The sequence below is a fragment of the Colossoma macropomum genome, unplaced genomic scaffold (genome assembly GCF_904425465.1).
Source record: "Colossoma macropomum unplaced genomic scaffold, Colossoma_macropomum, whole genome shotgun sequence".
NCBI lineage: Eukaryota > Metazoa > Chordata > Actinopteri > Characiformes > Serrasalmidae > Colossoma > Colossoma macropomum.
In genome coordinates, this window is record NW_023494794.1 from 20,594,379 (window position 1) to 20,613,738 (window position 19,360).

The 19,360-nt window shown below is 40.2% G+C and overlaps 2 protein-coding genes across 5 annotated transcripts; both read left to right on the forward strand.

The window, feature by feature from the left end:
* Window positions 1-28: 28 nt before the first annotated feature.
* Window positions 29-3,357, forward strand: pigw (phosphatidylinositol glycan anchor biosynthesis, class W). Of its 2 annotated transcripts, none has more exons than XM_036580532.1 (2): window positions 29-293; window positions 1,737-3,355. In XM_036580532.1, the coding sequence occupies exon 2, from the start codon at window positions 1,740-1,742 to the stop codon at window positions 3,216-3,218; it is 1,479 nt and encodes a 492-aa protein (XP_036436425.1). In that variant the 5' UTR covers window positions 29-293; window positions 1,737-1,739; the 3' UTR covers window positions 3,219-3,355. The 2 variants fall into 2 exon arrangements, with proteins under 2 accessions (XP_036436425.1, XP_036436427.1); XM_036580534.1 differs by lacking the exon at window positions 29-293 and adding an exon at window positions 1,382-1,540 and having other exon boundaries at window positions 1,737-3,357.
* A 2,861-nt stretch (window positions 3,358-6,218) lies between these two features.
* ggnbp2 (gametogenetin binding protein 2) lies at window positions 6,219-18,794 on the forward strand. 3 transcript variants are annotated; one of them, XM_036580535.1, is made up of 14 exons: window positions 6,219-6,353; window positions 7,810-7,936; window positions 8,439-8,519; window positions 8,827-9,080; window positions 9,652-9,750; window positions 11,152-11,265; window positions 11,837-12,046; window positions 13,345-13,519; window positions 13,744-13,935; window positions 14,695-14,842; window positions 15,012-15,137; window positions 15,411-15,565; window positions 17,213-17,491; window positions 17,948-18,794. In XM_036580535.1, exons 2-14 carry the CDS (start codon window positions 7,844-7,846, stop codon window positions 18,137-18,139), a joined length of 2,118 nt encoding a protein of 705 aa, XP_036436428.1. In that variant the 5' UTR covers window positions 6,219-6,353; window positions 7,810-7,843; the 3' UTR covers window positions 18,140-18,794. The 3 variants fall into 3 exon arrangements, with proteins under 3 accessions (XP_036436428.1, XP_036436430.1, XP_036436429.1); XM_036580537.1 differs by having other exon boundaries at window positions 11,837-12,040; XM_036580536.1 differs by lacking the exon at window positions 6,219-6,353 and adding an exon at window positions 6,377-6,545.
* Window positions 18,795-19,360: the final 566 nt, after the last annotated feature.

A 19,360-nucleotide genomic window follows, 5' to 3' on the forward strand; every position in this document is an offset into this window, starting at 1 on the left:
CCCCCCGCGGTGACGTAGTACACACAAACGTCCACAGAGACGGGGAAACGAGTCCACACACGGAAAAGAAAACTTCAGATTCACTCAAATATTTTTAAGCGAGGAGCAAGAGGTCACAAAGTAACACGCCTGTTTCAGAGTATACCACCTTATATCTCTTTCATTCGGGCTCTTTCGTCGGTTTGCCTTCACAGGCTAGCTCGGCGGCCGTTGCTAGGCGGCTGACGAAACCTGCCGGCAAAATGAAATATTAGCTCACTCACAATTTTTCTCCATACATCAGAAGTGTGAAGGTAGGTTAAATGTCTTCTCGGTTCCATTTTAGGTTTAAGCTGCCGACCTGTGTTATTTTTCAAATGATCTGTGTTGCTAATAGAGTCAGTGGACAAATCCCGAATCGCCAACCGTTGGAATTTTAGTGCCCTATTCGAGTGTAGAAGGCGGTGTTTCACAGCCTATGTAGCTTGCTAGGGCACTAGAGAGGGAATAGAGAGCCATTTGGGGTTCACCCTGTGGTTATACCTCGTTTTGGCATTGCGTAAAGTCCCTGAGATGTAAACAGAATCGTTTGGAATGGTTTGGTGCGAAATGGTTCAATGCAGAGAAAGGTACACACTCCCATCTCTACAGTGGCGGTGATGGGAACCAGGGGTCGCTGTGTCTACAACGCAAATATAGCCATTATACTTATTATCCAAAACCACCATGTCTTCTGAGTTTAAATGTAATGTTAATTGTAGTTTTCTTTGGGGACTATTTTGCCTAACAACACCCTGCAGGTACCCCTCCGCCATGAATGGCTTAAAACAAATGAATACATTTTAAGCCAAAACTTTATCACAGATCTATCATAACACAACGTGTAAGACATGAGGTAGCATGTATCTAACCACTTTATTTATTAACCTTCTATGAGGGAGCTTTCAGGGACATTTAACTCTTCAGATGTCCGGTTCCTATTACCACCCCTGTGAGCAATTCTGACTCTGCAAGTTTCTCTAGTACAGAGCATATCACATCAAACCACTCTGAATGGCTTTGTTTGCATCTCAACCATTTAATTATTTAGTGCCTTTAAAGAGGCACTTCAGCCAAAATGAAAATGTAACCATCGCTGCATCTGTTGTAAACATGCCTACTCAGATCCCACAGTGCTGAAGAAAGTTAGTTAGCATCTTCTGATGATATATATTGAAGGTTAGAGGCCCTTTTTTTAAAAAAAAAAAATACACACCTTTTTGGGATATATGAGGGTGGGCTGTTGTAATTTCATTTGTTTCTATTTCCCTGCTAGCTGCTAATGCATTATCAGGACCAGAATTGTTGGAAAGTGTTACAAGTTTTATCAATTTAAAAGAGTGCAATTTTCAAATCACAAGAGCTACAATTTTAATTATTTTTTTATTAACAATGTTTTCTTAATTGGGGAACATTAGCCTAATATCAGAGCTTGTAATTTGCCTGTAAATGTGTTCTAGGGATCAGAAGCAACCAAACAACTGTATGCTGTGACATCACAAACGCAACTAACTGCAGTCTGGCATGTTCAAGTGCTAAAGTCTCAAGCCAGAAAAAGTGGATGTTCTGGTCTACTTGGCCAAAATAACTGGCCTGGAATTCAATTGACATAGATATTTTTCCCAAATCGTTCAGCCCTACACTGAATGTCAAATCGCTGTGCACATTATTATACGCCTTTAATCATCCTCTTTCATGTCACTCCCATTTTTCAACAGGCAATGGCCGAGGCAGAAGTGAAGGTTGCGTTTGTCAGCAACCTCAATGGCACGACTGTGGTTGAAGTGTCTCTGGGATCCTTCCTTGCACCTCTCTGTCTTCTCAGCAGAGGGCTGTTCCTGGTAGTGTTTCACCTCTGTAGAGGTGTTCTGCCACTTGCCAAGGGTGCCCATCTTCTCTTGGATTTCACCATGCTGATAATGCCCCTGGTTCTGTCATGTACTGTTCTCAGCGACATTCTTCACTGGGTCATTATAGGTCTGGCTGTGGCTGACCTTTTTGTTCTGTTCCTCTTGTATAGGAACAAAAAAACTTCCTCTCATGGGTCCATCCTCAGTTCGTTGGACAGCTTTGTGCACAGCCATGTGGAGTCCAACCTTGTTCCCTTCGTGACTGCATTCCGTGTGCTGGTCAACGTGAAAACGGCCATCAGCATCTTGGCCGTCGACTTCAGTGTGTTTCCAAGACGTTACGCAAAAACGGAGACCTATGGGACAGGGGTCATGGACTTTGGCGTGGGGGCCTATGTTATGGCCAATGCTCTGGTTTGTCCAGAAGCTAGAGGAAAGAAGATTCAGGGCTCCAAATTCAGCCATTTGGTTAAACAGCTTCTCTCAGTGTGGCCCCTGATCCTCCTCGGCTTGGTAAGGCTAGCAAGCGTGAAGTCGACGGGCTATCATGAGCATGTGACGGAGTATGGGGTCCACTGGAACTTTTTCTTCACTCTAGCCATAGTGAGAGTGGTGGCGTCTGCTCTTCTCATTATATTTCCAATCAACAGCTCCTGGCTCGTGGCTTTGCTGATAAGTGGGGTTTACCAAGTTGTGTTGGAGACAACAGATTTGAAATCTTTTATCACCCAGAATGGTGAGCGGAACAGCTTTCTAGAAGCCAACAGAGAGGGAATATTCTCCGTGGTGGGTTATATCGCCATCTACATGGCCGGAGTTCAAGTAGGCCTCTATCTAATGCGGACAAGAACTTTGGTCAAAGACTGGATACGGGTGGTCCGGAACCTTCTGTTGGGGAGCTTTGGACTCTGGCTCATTTTACATGTGTGCCAGACATACATAGAGCCAGTTTCACGTCGGATGGCCAACTTGTCATTCTGTATATGGACTGTGGCCCAGTCTTTGTTTTTTCTGTCCTGCTTGAGTATCGGTGATATTGCACTGCTTTTTGCAAAAGTGGTGTCAAATTTCTCTCTTGTGTCAACATCTTGGAATCCATCTGGGAGTTCACAAACAGAGGGAAAGCTAAGGAAAAAAATGGATACGTTGTGCCTCGTTCAATCCGTGAACAGGAACCAATTATTGTTTTTCCTACTGGCAAATCTGATGACTGGTTTAACCAACATACTTGTAGACACGTTGAAAAGCAACAATTTCTTTGCTGTCTGCGTTTTGTTGTTGTACATGTTCGCAAACAGCTTGGCTATATTCATTTTACATATCAAGAATATTACAATTAAGTTTTGGTAATGTTTTTTGCATTGTTGTAATCAGTTTACAATAACTGATGATGCTAATGTGACAAATACGTCATGACTTGAATAACTATGACCAGGCTGTTGTGTAACGATGAACGTGTAACATTAAATAAAAGACTTCATTTAAAGTGAATTCAATGAACAAATGCCTGTTTTTAATGGCTGTGAGGCCTTAAACAAACATTACTATTTACAGAAGATAGTCTTTTACTGTCCTGTTCACTGCCTTTTTGTTGAGAGCATAGTTGACATAGTGCTGTGAAAAAATATTTGCCCCTTCCCAGTTTTTCTATTTTTACATATTTGTCACACTTGAATGTTTCAGATCATCAAACTTTGTTTAATATTTGACGAAGACAACCCAAAATGCTGCTTTCAAATGATGATTTCATTTATTGAAAGAAAAATGGCCCTGTGTGGAAAAGTAATTGCCCCCCAGCTACTAAATCAACCAGTACACCAAATTCAATTGACAACTGGGTTCAATTTCACCAATGTGAAGGTCCCAAAAAGCAGCATGTTGCTACGTTCTAAAGAGATTCAAATACAGATGTGACACAAAGTCATTGAAATCTATCAGTCTGGAAAGGGTTACAAAGCCATTGCTAAGGCTCCAACGAACCACAGTGAGAACCATTATCCACAAATGGAGAACTTGGAATAGTGGTGAATCTTCCCAGTAGTGGCCGGCCTAGCAAAATTTCACCAGGAGTGCATAGACGACATATCCAGAAGGTCTCAAAAAAAAAAAGAAAAAGAAAATGTTGGGACATTATGTGAAATGCAAATACAAATAAAAACAGTGATTTGTCAATCCACTTTGACTTGTATTTAAATGAAAGCCGTCCCAAGACAGGATAATTAATGTTTTATAAATCGACTTTATTGTTTTTGTAAATATGCACTCATACTGAAATTAATGCCTGAAACATGTTCCAAAAAAGTTTAGACAGGAGAAATTTAAGCCTAGGAACGATGTTAAATGTTCAGAAAATACCTCACCCTCTATGGTGCATAACTGAAGGATGGCAAAAAATTCTGCTTTCAAAACTGGATCAGTTTGTGTCTTCTGTCTCCAAACATGATTAAGTGTTGTTAAATGGAAAGGTGATATAACACAGTGGTAGACATGCTTCTTTTCTAACTTTTTTTGGAACGTGTTGCAGGCAGTAAATTTGGAACGAGTGTGTGTTTACAAAAGCAAAAAACAACAAAAAAAAAGGTTTATAAAGTAAGACATCAAATATGTTTTTGTATGTTTTCAATTTAATACAGGTAAAACAGAATTCATTCGATTGTGCACACACAGCTTGTATAATCTCCATAGAATAGCACTGCTAGTAGAACAGGATGCTCTGGAGTAGCCACACATGAGCCTATGATCACCAGGCCCAATGCCAAGCAGAGGGGTATAAAGCCCCAGCACTGAACTGTGGAGCAGTGGAACTGCATTCTCTGGAGTGATGGAGCTCCATCCAATACCTTTAGGATGAGCTGGAGTGACCCAGAACTGATCATCCACCATCAGTACTTGACCTCACTAACGCTCTAGTGGCTGAATGCAATCAAACCCTCACAGCAATGTTCCAACATCTAGTGTAAAGCCTTCCCAGAAGAGTAGAGGCTGTTACTGCAGCAACGGGGGACATGCTTTTAGGCATACATAGAGTGTATACTGTATGTCCTGTTCAAAAGTTTGGAATCACTTATACTACAACTTATAGAATGCAGATTTAAATACTGTAAACAAGACAACAAAGATAAGTACTTTTAAACACCATCTTCAATATTTTAAGTATTCTGTCAACATCAAAACATTATTTAAGAATAATTAATATACTGTAATTATCTATTTTTGGGAAGTTTTGTAATCTGCCCTCCGATGTGATTGTAAGTTTTGAAATGGAAGCATATCATGTGTATTCCTTTCATTATAACTCATACATATGTTTCTGTTTATTGTTCTGTGTATTATTTATTAAGTTATTTATTTCAGGTTTACTTATTTTACTACTGATCATTTGTAATTATATAAACTTGTATTGTGAAGTTGTATTGTGAAGTATTCGAATTTGAAGTTATTCAATTTTTCCCGTTCCACTTTAAATGGTACAGGAATAGTATATTAAAATTATTTTATACATTTATCTGCCATAATATATATTACATATATTTTGCACAAGACAGTAATTGTGCAGAGTGTGCTCTCGGTAGATATGTGTTAACTTATTTTTGCTTAGAATATCATATATTTATCTATCTATCTATCTATCTACACATATATATATATATATATATATATATATATATATATATATATATATATATGCTGCGAGACCGACTTCATTGCTCACTCAACATATAAAGAGAAAACTTTGTATGTATATATATATATATATATATATATATATATATATACATATATACCGATCAGGCATAACATTAACCACCTCTTTGTTTCTACACTCATTGTCCATTTTATCAGCTCCACTTACTATACTCCAGCAGCACTGCTGTGCCTGATCCACTCAGACCAGCGCAACACACACTAACACACCACCACCACATCAGTGTTACTGCAGAGCTGAAAATGATCCACCACCCAAATAGTACCTGCTCTGTGAGGGTCCATGGGGGTCCTGGCCACTGAAGAACAGGGTAAACAACAAGGAGGTTGTCATAGTGTTATGCCTGATCGGTATTTATATATATATATATATATATATATATATATATATATATATATATATATATATATATATATATCACGCCCATGCTTTATTTTTATTTATACGGGATGTTACCAGTAAGGCTCCGTATAAAAATATTTTTATTGCATCCTTTATTTTTATTTATACAGGATGTCACCAGTAAGGCTCCGTATAAAAATATTTTCATTACAGCTTATAATATTGCCCATAATTGCGGCTATCCTGTACCGGCACTCGGGCCGCTGTTCCGTTCTTCCGGTATTAGCGTGACGGAACAGCGGGGGACGGCACAGCAACATCTCGGCTACAAGTCCTGCTGGCGTCTTCCAGTGCAAAGGTTACGAGAAATTTCTCGTCACGCTCGGCTCGGTGTCGCACTTGTTTGTTTTTATACAAAACAGCGACTTTTGAAAGGGGTGAGTCCGGCTGTCGTGCACGATAATGTTTGATAAGGATTTCTGTTTCGTACCGAGTGTAAACTGGGGGCTCCTTAACTGCAGCGTCGCTCGGTGGTTTTATTTAATGTGAACTTCGCGTTTAGAGTTGCGAGTCGCTCAGACGCTCCGGTGTCGTTGCTGTCCGTCCACATATCCTGAAGACGTGTTAAGGTAGCGGACGCTGGGTCGTCATACTTCGTTATTTTACAACTGTAAAGTGTATGTAAACGTATTCGGGGTGTATTGTGTTAAGTCTGTCTTGAATTTACATTTTTCACCGCGTTCAGCTTTTTTATTTTCGTTGGTTAGCAACCGGACTCTGCAGCTAGCTTAGCGACCGTAGCTGTCATAGCTAGCTTAGCGTTAGCATGTTGAAGTTCACTTGATGGTTAAACTCCCGTGAACAAGCTGGTTGTTCCGCATAATGTGGCCAGTTTTTGTAAGAAAATGATGTTTGAGTAGCCACCTGTTGTGCTTTTTCACTACGTACCGCTGGTTTTAATTGTATCAACTTTAAGGTTTAAATTGTCAGCTATGGTAATTTAGCCAGCTAACTAGCCACATCATTGATTGCAAGTCAAAGTGTACCCGACAGCCTGTTCTTAGCGCCCAGTATCTAACTAGCTATCCAGATACGTTGGTGAGGCTCAAGTTGGCTTCCTTTTCGAATTTTCCCGTTCCACCTTAAATGGTGCGGCAGTTGCTGCACCATTTAAGGTGGAACGGGAAAATTCGAGCAAGAAGCTGGCGAATGGTCCAAGTTGTGCCTCTGTGAAGACGCTTTGTAGGAAAAGAGACTGTACTTGTCCTTCTCCACACAAGTAAACGTACAAGTCTAGCTTTTCACTTAATATGCTGGTGCCACTGTTTACAAATAATTGAGTATAGCGTTGGTGTCAAGCTAGCTAACCTAGCTAAGTAGCGAGCTAACATTAGCTGGTTACGTGCATAGACATGATTCCTTGAGTTATTGGTTTCATTCTGAAAGACGTGCATATTTATTTCGCTTTCCAAGTAATTCCGATGCCTTACCTAAGTATCACTCGACCGTATTATCGTGTGACCAGTTTAAAAGCTTTTTAAACGTACAATAACATGAACTAAGCTGCCACTGGGCGTAACCTCTTGGCTAGGTTCAACGAGTCAGCTAACGTCTGCTAGGCTTTAAGTAGCTGTAGCTAAGCCTCTTTGCTCAAGCAGACTGTTTCTCCAGCAAGCTAATAATCCTTAACAGGCTGTTTAGCTCGCTGGCTACCTGAGGCAGTGCTAGCGGGTTCGAATAAGACCTAAAAGGTTAGTGGGTTAACTTGGTGGCTTTGTGGTCCAGAGCTTCTCCGTGTCTCCGTTGGAGGGATGGCGCTGAGAAGACTTTGTGAAGATATTCTGAGGTATTAAAGTGCGAATTCATGACTAATTTAAGCTGCCTTGTACACAGGGAGAGCTGCGGTGGCACTAGCTGGGAGAAAGACATGGCGCGCCTGGTGGCTGTGTGCAGAGACGGGGAGGAGGACTATCTTTTCCTCGCAAGGCAGATTCCCTTGTATATCGATGACACACTCACGGTAAGATGGCTATTCTTGTTACTGACCAAAGCCCCACAAAAATGTCTTCTGCAGGCGCTCTCAGGAGAGTAGGTTGCACGCCAATGAGAGCCTAGGTCGAAATGTCGATGTTAGCTAGCCAATGTTATAAGGCCTTGTGCTAAACGGCTAGCAGGCTAAGCTGTGTTGGCCGTAGTAAGGTTTATTTATTCTAAACTAAATGAAAGAGCAGCAGTGCTGGATTGAGAAAAACATGGTTTGTGAATAGTTTAGAGGGATAAACTAGCAGCTACTGTTGAACTGGTTTGCTTACTTGAAGAATATCTGTAGCTGAGTGACCCAGAATGGTGGATTTGGTAAGAACATATCAGGGTGTTTAGCAAATTACAGATTTAGAGGTGATCCATCTCTCGGCTCAATTGCATGTTAACAGCACACAGTCTATATTTAAAGCTGCAGTGACCGTGAATGTCTGTAGTTGCTCTGCATACTCAGTTTGACCTGCTGTATCTTCTGTGTGTAGATGGTGATGGAGTTTCCTGACAGTGTATTGGACTTTGACAGTCATCAAATCAACAGCTCACAAATGAAGCAGTTTATTGAGGTAAGGTTGATTATGCAAGGATATTGCTTTGCTTGGCAGTGCCAGGGTGCAGAGTGATACCGGGACGGCGATATTGCAGTATCCCAGCTGTTCATACTGTGAGCCAACAGTAGCTAACCAACAATAGCTGACCTGCAAGAGCTGTACAAATAGATTTTCTTCAAGTGAGATCCATCCTCGCACCTTTGAATTACACTTTTGCTTTGACAGCTGATCCCATCAAGCTTTTAGAGATGTTGCTTTTCAAAGTCAAGTTGTCAGGAAGTGAATGATGAAAGTGTTGAATTGTTGTCATTGCCATTGGCAGCACCACAGCATGCTGAAGCAGCAGGACCTGAACATGGCGCTGATGGTGATGTCGCGCGAGGTGTTCAGCGCGCTCTCACAGCTGGTGCCGTGCGTGGGCTGCAGGCGCAGCGTGGAGCGTCTCTTCTCTCAGCTCACAGACTCGGGCTACTTCGCCCTGGAGCCTCTGACCGTGGGCTCGGCCGGCGTGTTGTCAGTCACCAGGGCCTGCTTGGCGGACCCCCGCAAACTCTACACGCTCTTCTATGTCCACGGGTAAGAGAGGGATGTTGGTCTGAGTGTGTATGTGGGATGAGTGCTTCCTAGAGGGGAGATCCCTCCATGGAAATTCACTGATAAACAGTCACGCAGAGTGTTTTGATATGAAATGGTTCAATGTAGTGAAACTTGGACTCAAGTTTCTTTAAAATGGTAGTGAAAGGAACAAGGAGTTTCAGTGTCCATGATGCAAACATAGCCATTTTATGTTGTATTCGAAACAACCAGTGAATCTGCACGTCTGAAACATTTTTGTTTATACATGTAATGTCGAACTGTGAAACAGTGGAAAATCTGACTGCATATCTTTACAGTACATTTCATATAATAATTTTTGTTTCCTGTCACTACCACAGTGTACAATTCTGACTTGCTGAGTTTCTTTAGAACGGCACATTTCACATTAAACCATTCCGAATGACTTCTTAAAGTCTAATGATTAAATTATCCAAACATTTTGAAAAAAGCGAGGCATGTTTGGAAACAGATGATGGTTTTTCAGTTCAGTGTTGTTTGTCCAGATGCCGCTAATGTCTTAAAATACGTATTTTTCTTTCCTCCTTTGCAGGTCAAAGTTGAATGACATCATTGACGCCATTCCGAAAAGCAAAAAGAACAAACGCTGTCAGTTGCATTCTTTAGACACACACAAGCCCAAGCCTTTAGGGTAAGTTTAAAGTTTACTGTGTTTAAGTGCACCTTGTTTTCCAACCCTGCATTTTCATTTTAAATGATTCTGTTGACCTGTCACTTGATAGTGACAGATACTTTTGAAGTGTTTGAGAATGCCTGATGTGTGTATAAGATGCTATAGAGAGGAAGGTGAGGCGAAAGGGCTAGTGCTAGAGAAAAAGAATCCTGCAGCAGCAGGGAGGAAAGAGGTCAGATGTAGCGTCCTTTTCCACTTTGGACCTTTTCAGACCCCCTACAGGTAGGCACCACCATTTGTGTATACAGCTGTTACTAGGCCACAACAAGAAAGCAGTGTTTAGAAAAACGGATTGTTACTTTTCTCCCAGGATTGTCGAGAGTTTTTAATGTGTTTGGGACTTTGAACTGTCCTAGAAAGATGAGTCCTGTTAGTTAGAGCACAGGTTTCCAACCCTTGTCCTGGAGTTCCCCTTCCACATTTTTGTGCTTTCCTGCTGTAATGCTCCCCTTTAACTCAGGAAGCGCTCGTTAATTAACTGATTAGTTGCATCAGGTGTGTTGGGAGCAGAGTAAACGCTGAAATTTGCTGGGCAGGGAGTACTCCAGGACCAGGGTTGGGAACCACCGGGTTAGAGCTCTTGCAGGGAGCGGGCTTAGTTTTGGCAGTCATTTGTGCTGTTAAAACTAGGTGTGTGCATGGCTACTCAGTGAACAGTTCTGGCTGCCAGTGTCCAAATACTAAGATTGCTGTTTGGTAATGTTATACTGCATTGTGGAAAGTCACGGTAATGTGCAGGTCAACAATTTAGTGAAATGCTGGCAAGTTATAATAAAGTTGTGCAACAGTTATTAAACTGCTTTAATATTAGCCAAAGCCCTTTTTAATTTTTTTTTTATTATTATTACTTCTCTGTGGTTAACTGAATAACTAATCATTAACCTTTTACTCATACTTTATATCAAAATGAATCAGATGCACATTTTTGGTTAAAATGTGTTCTCCTTTTGATGCTTGTGTTTCTGATAAAGCAGTGAGTAAGAACTGCAGAATGTTATCAGTCATTTTTAAGGTTAAACCAACGTCTGTTCAGTAACTCTTACAGATACGTTATTCCTGTTCAAAGTAGTAACTTACTAGTAATATCAAAAATGTTCTTAACTTGTAATGGAAGTTAATGTAGTGAAGTTTCTATTGGTCTATTCATCATGAAGTGTTCACACAAGCAGCTCTAAACAGCTGCTGTGTTCACATAATATACAAAAATAAAATCACATGATTTTGATCAGACAGCAAAGATTTCAGATTTCACCAGAGTGCACATCCCTGTTAAAACATGTTCCCCTTTTCTTGTTCAGTGTGGGAGTATCTGCTTGGTAATTGGTTGTTTGGTAACCGTGGAGACTGACTGTGTTGCAGAGGGAGCTGGATGGACATTTGGGAGCTGATGTCTCAAGAGTGCCGGGATGAGGTAGTCCTGATTGACAGCGCCTGTCTGCTGGAAACTCTGGAGACATACCTGAGAAAACACAGGTAAACCCACTGCATGCAAACACCATCTGTTTGGAATTTGCCTTCGTCATTGTGAAGTCAGTTAGTGATGCCCTTTATAGTTGCCGTCAAACCCAGCTGTTATTTGATTAGGCATTATGAATTGTTTTCTGCCTACACACGGGTACATGCTTTTTCATTGGAAAATTAATCCTGTTCATAAGAGCTGCACAATGAAAGATTTGATAATATTTATTAGTGTGTGCTGTGGTATGCAAATCAGCACGTAAATCAGAGTTTGCTTGCTCAGATGTCATATGTTCCTCATAAGTGCTCTGTGGGTGTTGTACTAATTCAGAGTATTCATATATTGTTTTGGTCAGGCTGGTTTTCACTGTATTACATTTACTTTTTAACTGTACATCTTGAATTGTCATGTAGCTGTGGAGTATTCAACTGATTTAAGTACTTGCAGTTTGCAGTAATTACATTGTATTCTATATTAATGCATTGTACCGTGATTACCTCCGCCCGCCTGTCTTAGACCAAGTTTGACTGGATTAGTTGTGGTTATCATTTCCACTGTTAACAGCTTTGTCAATGTGTTTGTTAGGTTCTGTACAGACTGTAAGAACAAAGTGCTGAGGGCCTACAACATCCTGGTGGGAGAGCTGGACTGCAGTAAGGAAAAGGGCTACTGCGCGGCTCTGTACGAAGGCCTGCGCTGCTGCCCACACGAGCGCCACATCCATGTATGCTGTGAGACCGACTTCATTGCTCACCTACTGGGCCGGGCAGAGCCAGAGTTCGCTGGAGGGTACGAGTGAGTCAACTGAGCTATTTTTGACTTGTCTTGGCATAGGAGCATCACTAAACCTTAAAGCTCATTAAGAATGTGAAGATCTATGAGATCTTTGCACAATTATGCGAATTGTAAATGCCCTCCTGCCTCCCTATTTCCAAACCCCAGGTAATAATAGAAATAAGCTCCCACTGTAACTTTAATAGTCACAAAGATTCTGTTTTTCTTTCACTCTGGCACTTAGTCACTTGATTTCACTCGCTCAGGTTTGAATTTTTATTTTTTTTTTCTAAACATATTGGTCAGCTAGAATTGCTGGTGGCATATGAAACTGTTTTAGCCTTCTCACTAAATCAGCGTTACCCTTGAATCCTCGGGTGCTAACAAAGATAAACAAAGTAAGGCAAAAGTAGCTTACAGCTATACACAAACATGGGTTTACCCTCTCAAATTTCAGTGTTTTGTTCTCTAAACTTGCACTAGTAGGGTTTCAGTGAGCTGGAATGGACCTGTGGCAGTGGTGTGTGAAGCTGTTTAGGTATTTTTGCTAAGCTAACGCTAGCTTCTAGTGCTAATGGGGATAAGAAAGAAAAATGGCTTCAGCTTATGGCTTCACACACAAACGTAGGTTTACCTGTTCACATTTGTCTTTATTCTCTAAACTTGCATCAGGTATCAGTGAGCTGAAATTAACCTGTGTGTGAGAAGATGTAGCTATGCTAAACTACAACAGTAGAATGCTCTCTGCTACCAGCACAGCTCTACTCACCACATTTGACTTTTAATTAGATAGATGTAGAATATAAATTTGACACCATTATAATTTTAAATACTAACAATTTATATATTTACAGTCTATTCATTTCTTGTCTTTCCTGTTGCTACATTGTAATCTGCTTGTTAGTGTATTTTAGTGTATTGTACTTTGATAGGTTTAAGCTCATTCATGATGTACAAAACTAAGCTGCTGTGTAGTACCCCACGAGCTGCTTGTTTCCAGAAATACTGAGAGAGCCTGTATTTTCAGTGGAAGAATGTGAACGCTTTGCTGTTACATGCGTTTACTAACATGCATGTTTTAAGTGTTTTGTCCGAGTGCTTTGTTTGAATCTTGGCTGTAATACCTTGGTTTTATTTGCCTGTTATATGGCAAGCTTCGTTCTGTTTTACAGTTTACAGCTGATTTCACACCTTTTAGCTTGTGGCTGTGATTCCAAAACACAGCATTTTTGTGGTTGTCAAGCGTGAATATTGCTTCTTTGGCTTTTGTCCGTCAGTACTGGAGTACATACACACTGAACAGTTCCGGTTGTGTACAGGCGCAGGGAAAGGCACGCTAAGACCATAGACATAGCACAGGAGGAGGTGCTGACGTGTTTGGGGATCCACCTATATGAGCGGCTACACCGGATCTGGCAAAAGCTGCGGGCCGAGGAGCAGACTTGGCAGATACTCTTCTACCTTGGCATCGACGCACTCCGTAAAAGCTTTGAGGTACTGAGGTTGGAGTCTCTGAAGTAGCTTAGAATTTTTTTTTCTTGAATGTGTTATATCTATTATTATATATATATATATATATATATATATATATATATATATATATATATATATATATATATATATATATTTTTTTTTTTTTGTGGGGTTGTGTTTTTTTTTGTTTTTTTGTTTTTGTTTTCCCCCCCCCCTTCTCAATGTTAATTTCTCTGTCTGTATAGATGGCGGTGGAGAAGGTGCAAGGGATCAGCCGGTTGGAGCAGCTCTGTGAAGAGTTGTCGGAGGAGGAGCGTGCGAAAGAGCTTAAGCAGGAGAAGAAGAGGCAGAAACGCAAGAACAGACGCAAAAACAAGTGTGGCTTTGACATGTCTGAACAAGAGGCTGAAGGAGACAAAGAGAAGTGCTTGGACGAGGTATAGTTTCTTTCGGTTTCTGTACCTCACGTTTTATTTTGTCGTTTGGTATTAGTTTTGCGTGTAACGCTAAGCATCTAGTCTCTAAGAGTAGTCTCTACTATTTTAAGGTTATATATGCCAGTTAGCTGCGATTTTCTACACAATTTTTCACTTATTAGGCTTTACTTTGGAAAAAACAACAGGCAACACAGATGATAACATTGTTTATTTTACCGTTTGACACTTTGCAGGTTAAATGAGTGCACTGATATGACAGATGGTAGATAGGCCAAATACATGTATTTTCACATGCTTTAGACAAAGTGCTCAGTGAAGGATCAGTACGTTTTGGCTGACGTATGTATATCATAAAATGTGGATTCATGAATTTACTGGAATATTCTGTGCTTTATTTTATGTTGTTAGAGGTTGTGCTAGATTAGGGAGAAAAGGAGTTTGAGGGAGGGGCAGTGGGCAAACATCAGGGGTGACAAATATAAAATAGTTTCTTATAGAGGTAATCAAAGACCTTTGATTGAAAAATTTGGCTATTCCAATACCGAAAAAGATTAATGTTCATAATTTCTGGTACTTTTTATTGACAAAACTAGCAGTGGTCAACAAGGTGCAGTATTCTTGTATTTATCTCTATTGATTTTTTTTCTGGCATATATCTTCAACAGAAATTTGCCAAAGTTGTCCAGTTGCTGCTTGACCCTGTATTAAATGTTAACATATTACACATGCACAAACTATGTCTCCTGTACCTCTGTGCAGGGTTCAACAGAGTCAATGGACGGCAGCTGTAAGTCATGTGGCAGTGGCGAGGAGTCTGGAGGCAGTGTGGAGGTCATGGTCCCCATCGAGAACTCCTCCTGCAGCTGCCCTGCCACCTCCATCCTGGGCTCACCTAAACCCAAGAAAGGTACCACACCACGTCGATGACTTTTACTAGTTTCGACACTGTTGGTATTTCAGTTATATTTACTGGCGAATGTCGAAAGTGGTATGTTTAGGAAATGATTACCATTATTTTGTACATGATGGGAAGAGACATTAACTTCACCGATCAATGTATTTGTGTGTGTCTGTAGGTCTGTCATCTCACAGTAACGGCAGCGACTGTGGCTACTCCTCCAGTATTGAGGGCAGCGAGACAGGCTCCAGAGAAGGCTCAGATGTGGCATGCACCGAGGGCATGTGTAACCATGATGAAACAGGTACCAGAAGTGTATCTCTGCTGCAAGCCTGGCTTCACCATAGTGGGCTTTGCTGAATTCCACTTTACCAGTTTTGGAAATTAACTCATTTCAGGTGCTGAAATGCTTAAAGTGTGAGTTGACATTTTTAGGTTGTTTGCTCCGAATATTTCCCTGCGTTCTTGTGGCTGAACTATTTTTACAAGTAAATTATCTGTTATAGTGTTAAATGAATAATCAATCGAATCTTCAGTAGTAAGTCTGGGCAGTATGAGAATATCATTGTCGTCGCAGGTGAATACTCATGCAGTCATCACTGCTCTGAGGACAAAGAGGAGGATGGTGTGGACAGCTGTGTGGAGTGCTGGGCAAACTCTGAAGAACATACCAAGGGCAAGAATAAGAAGAAGAAAAGGAAGAGCAAGGGCTCACTGTGTGGGAACGAACCTGTGAGTTATAGTGGGAGGTCATACGCCCCTTTCACTTCACACTTTTAAACAAATTGCTGTGCCTGCATTGTTTTCACTGCACCACATAGTATCATGTTCTAACATACTAGTTCTGTTGTTCAGTAGTTTCACAAGCATGAGACCTGGTACGTCACTGGCATATCTTTACTGGTGGAGTTCAGACTTTGTCATTCCACCTTGCATCTTTTAAACACCATTTTACTGGGATGCAGTAAATTCACATTTTCCTCGAGACTTCCATTAATGCCATGGTACACTAGGACTTAACACGTCCTAACAGAGTGTAAAAAAAAAAAGACTGGATATCTTACACTTTTTAAAAACTTAAACTCAGTTCATTTAAAAAGCTTTGCCACAGGTGGAGTTTTCTTTATTTATTTGCTGTATTTACTTCTCTTGTGCTCTAAGTTTTATTTCCTGTTGGAAGAGTAAATTCAGATTGAGTTGTTGACCAGGGGCCATATTACATAAACACCTTAACTTAGGATCTAACACGTCAAGATACGAATTTGTGAAAAGTGTTATCACAGAAGCAAATCTTAATTTAAGAATTTTATCTTGCAGCATCTTATCTCCAGTTAAGACATCTTAACCTGCTCAATCAAAGTTGACAATCAACTGTCATGTCTCTTATCAAGCAACTTACATTCCACGCACAGCTGAAACATAAACCTGTAATCAAAATAATGATAAATAATGTAAAAATGTAATTATCGATAATCACTCCTCAGTTTTTTTTTATTTATTTTTAGATGGATATCCTCCAGACCTTACTGTCATGGTGACTAAACAGATAAGATTGCAGACTTATGTTTCTGTAATATGGCTTCAGTATGCACAAATAGATTATACCAGATTTATATATAGATTTATATATATTTATTTATATACCATTTTTAATGCACTTCAACTGATCTGAAACTCCACCGGAAACCAAGAATTCTGTGCCTCTCACACGCTACTCCTAGTGCTCGACTCACCATTCCATAATCCTTAGAATAGATCCAACCAGCACAGACTTGGACAGACCCAGAATTGAGGGTAAAATCAATGTGAAAGTCACATAGTGTAACTTGGACTTTATAAAGGATGTGACACCATCAACAGTTCCTTAATTTCGGAATCGTGGTGAAATACAACCATGTGTATTTCTCACAAAAACGCGTTTAAAAAAAGAAAAAAAAAGACCTTGCTGGCCATGCAGCATTGTTTTTGCACAGTCACTTGGTTCTGTTTTGCAGCCTGTAAACATTACGAATTGGCTTCTGTTCATACATGAGCCTTCAAATTGTACTAAGGTATCCAGGTAGGTTACAGCACTATTATCACCAGGATTTCAACTATGGCTTACATTCACACTTCCCCTTCCCATTTAATTCCCGTTAAACTTCTGAAAATGGCGTAAGGGATTCCACCAGTTTAGAATAATCCTCAGATGTCCTCCTTGTCAGAACATCTCCAGCTTGTACGATTAAGGAACACATTGGTGAAGGTGAACAATGGCAATAAGAATCAATGCATAAACCGCAATTAAACAGTATTGATTTGTAGTCAGGAATGTGATGCATTTTTGGTTAATATCAGACGTTCATTCTTCTAAAGCTGTGTGCTTCTTTTCTGTGGCAGGGTTCAAAGTCAGAAAGCTGCATGTCAGAAAGCAGTCGAAGAGGTTTGTCTGGCTTGGAAAGCGCCCATGACCCCACCACATCATCCACGCACAGCTGCCGGAGCCAAGAGACAATGTGTCCGAAGCTGTGCTGTGGATCGTTCACTAGTATCGCTTCGCAATTGCCGTGGACTGATCAGCAGCAGAAAGGCAGCGGTGGTCTGGTCCTCGGCCAGCCTCCTCCAGCAGACATATCCGCACAGGGAGACTGCACCACCAAGAGCCTCATGGAGCTGCTGGTGAGTGGACGGGCCCTGAGCACTAGCCCTAAGGCGACTGTTCAGGATGGCACAAATTATGCATTACTGAAATATATAACTAAAAAAAAAAAAATCTCTCAATTTGATTCAGTTGTGATTCTTTAGGAATTTAGTGCATCATCCTTTTTAACCTCCATTCTGTAATGCAGAAGTATTTTACCCAAAAAAAAAAAAATTAAAAATGTCTTTTGAGTACATGTAAATGTCTAGTCCATGTTCAGATACTTGGAAAATACACAGTGTACGTATGATCATACACATCACTTGAGTTGTGTTAATATAGTAAGTTATCATAAAAACATTTTTTTTTTATTGAACTTGTGTATTTTGTCATGGTTTTGTAACAAATGAATAGTTATTAACTGTAAAATAAAATTATAATTGAAAAACTGACCATTTTTATTTTTGATATTTCAAAAATGTGCGGACAAACAGGATGAAGCAGAAGCGTCATTAGATGAAGAGAACTGCCTAACGCAGGACGAGATCCAGTCATTCGTGGAGGAGAACAAGTCTTTCTACAGCACACGAGACCAGTACAGGCAGCACCTGAAGGACCGCTTCACCAAATACTGCCACTCTAGTGTGTGTAGAGGAGAGTGGCTGCCTACTACCAGTGTCAACTGAGCGACACACTCTGAAAACACAATTTTTACGGATGGAAAAAACACTCACGATTACCACTGCTGTGCCGCTTTTTTCAAGATGGAGAAAAAAAATTAAATTGGTGCAAAAAAGAATGAGTTTTGAAGCCGTGTCTCGTTCAGTGGAAGGTTTAAGTTTGTTTGTTGGGAAAAGGTAAATGTTCACATGCACCTTCCACATCTGTCATTTCAATCCCCATGTCTCTCTCTCGCGCTCTCTCTGTCTTTAACACACACTTTTCACCCCCCAATCCCTCACTCATTCATCCACTTTCCTTCACTGAAACTGGTGGTTTATTTCTGTTTGATTTCAGTTTCCGGACTTATAGATTTAAGGAATGGGTTATGAAGCAGTGGAATTGATAATCAGGCTTTGCAAGCTGTGACTGTAGGGTTAGATATCGGTAGTCTTCTTGTCTTATCGTTTCTATAACATTTCTCTTTGTTTTCCCAGTTCGTTTCACTGACTGTGACGCTTTTAGTGGCAAAAAATTGTACCAATAAATGTGTACAGAAATAAAATTATCTGAATATAAAGATTTTACAGAAAGATAAACATCCATTTATAAGGAGGTTTGAGTGTAATGTTGAGCGCAATGTGCAAAATTTACATAATAAAGAATATTTATTAATATGCATCAGAAGACTGTGGGTTGTTTATTTATTTATTTTTTTTCTCCTCTGAAATATTGTGCCCTAAAGGACATTTTAATGTTGTTATTTGTGGTGAAATGATTCATTAGAGGAAAACATGAACTCTGATATTTATTTATTTATTTATTTTTAAACAGTGGTGGTGATGGGAACCAGGGGCTGTGATATCTACAACACACATACATTCATTTTTGCTACTCAGTCTGAGTTTTTATATGTAATGTTAATAATGGGAAATGTAGTGGTCAGAATACTTTTGTCCTGTGTTATATTTGCCTTACAGTATCCTGCATATTATCCATATTATCCTTCTCATGTCTCGGGGATCAGGCAACGCATTCTTAACTAATGTACTTAACTTTTCAGCTGTCTGGTTCCCATCACCTCCACTGTGAACAATTCTGAGTAAGTTTTTCTGAAATTGAGTATTTCATACCAAACCACACTGAATGACTTTGCTTACACCCTTAACCATTTAATTCTATAATTTTTTTTTAATGGTGGAGTTTCCCTTTAAATCTGAGAAACTAGCAAAGAAATTGAATGTCCA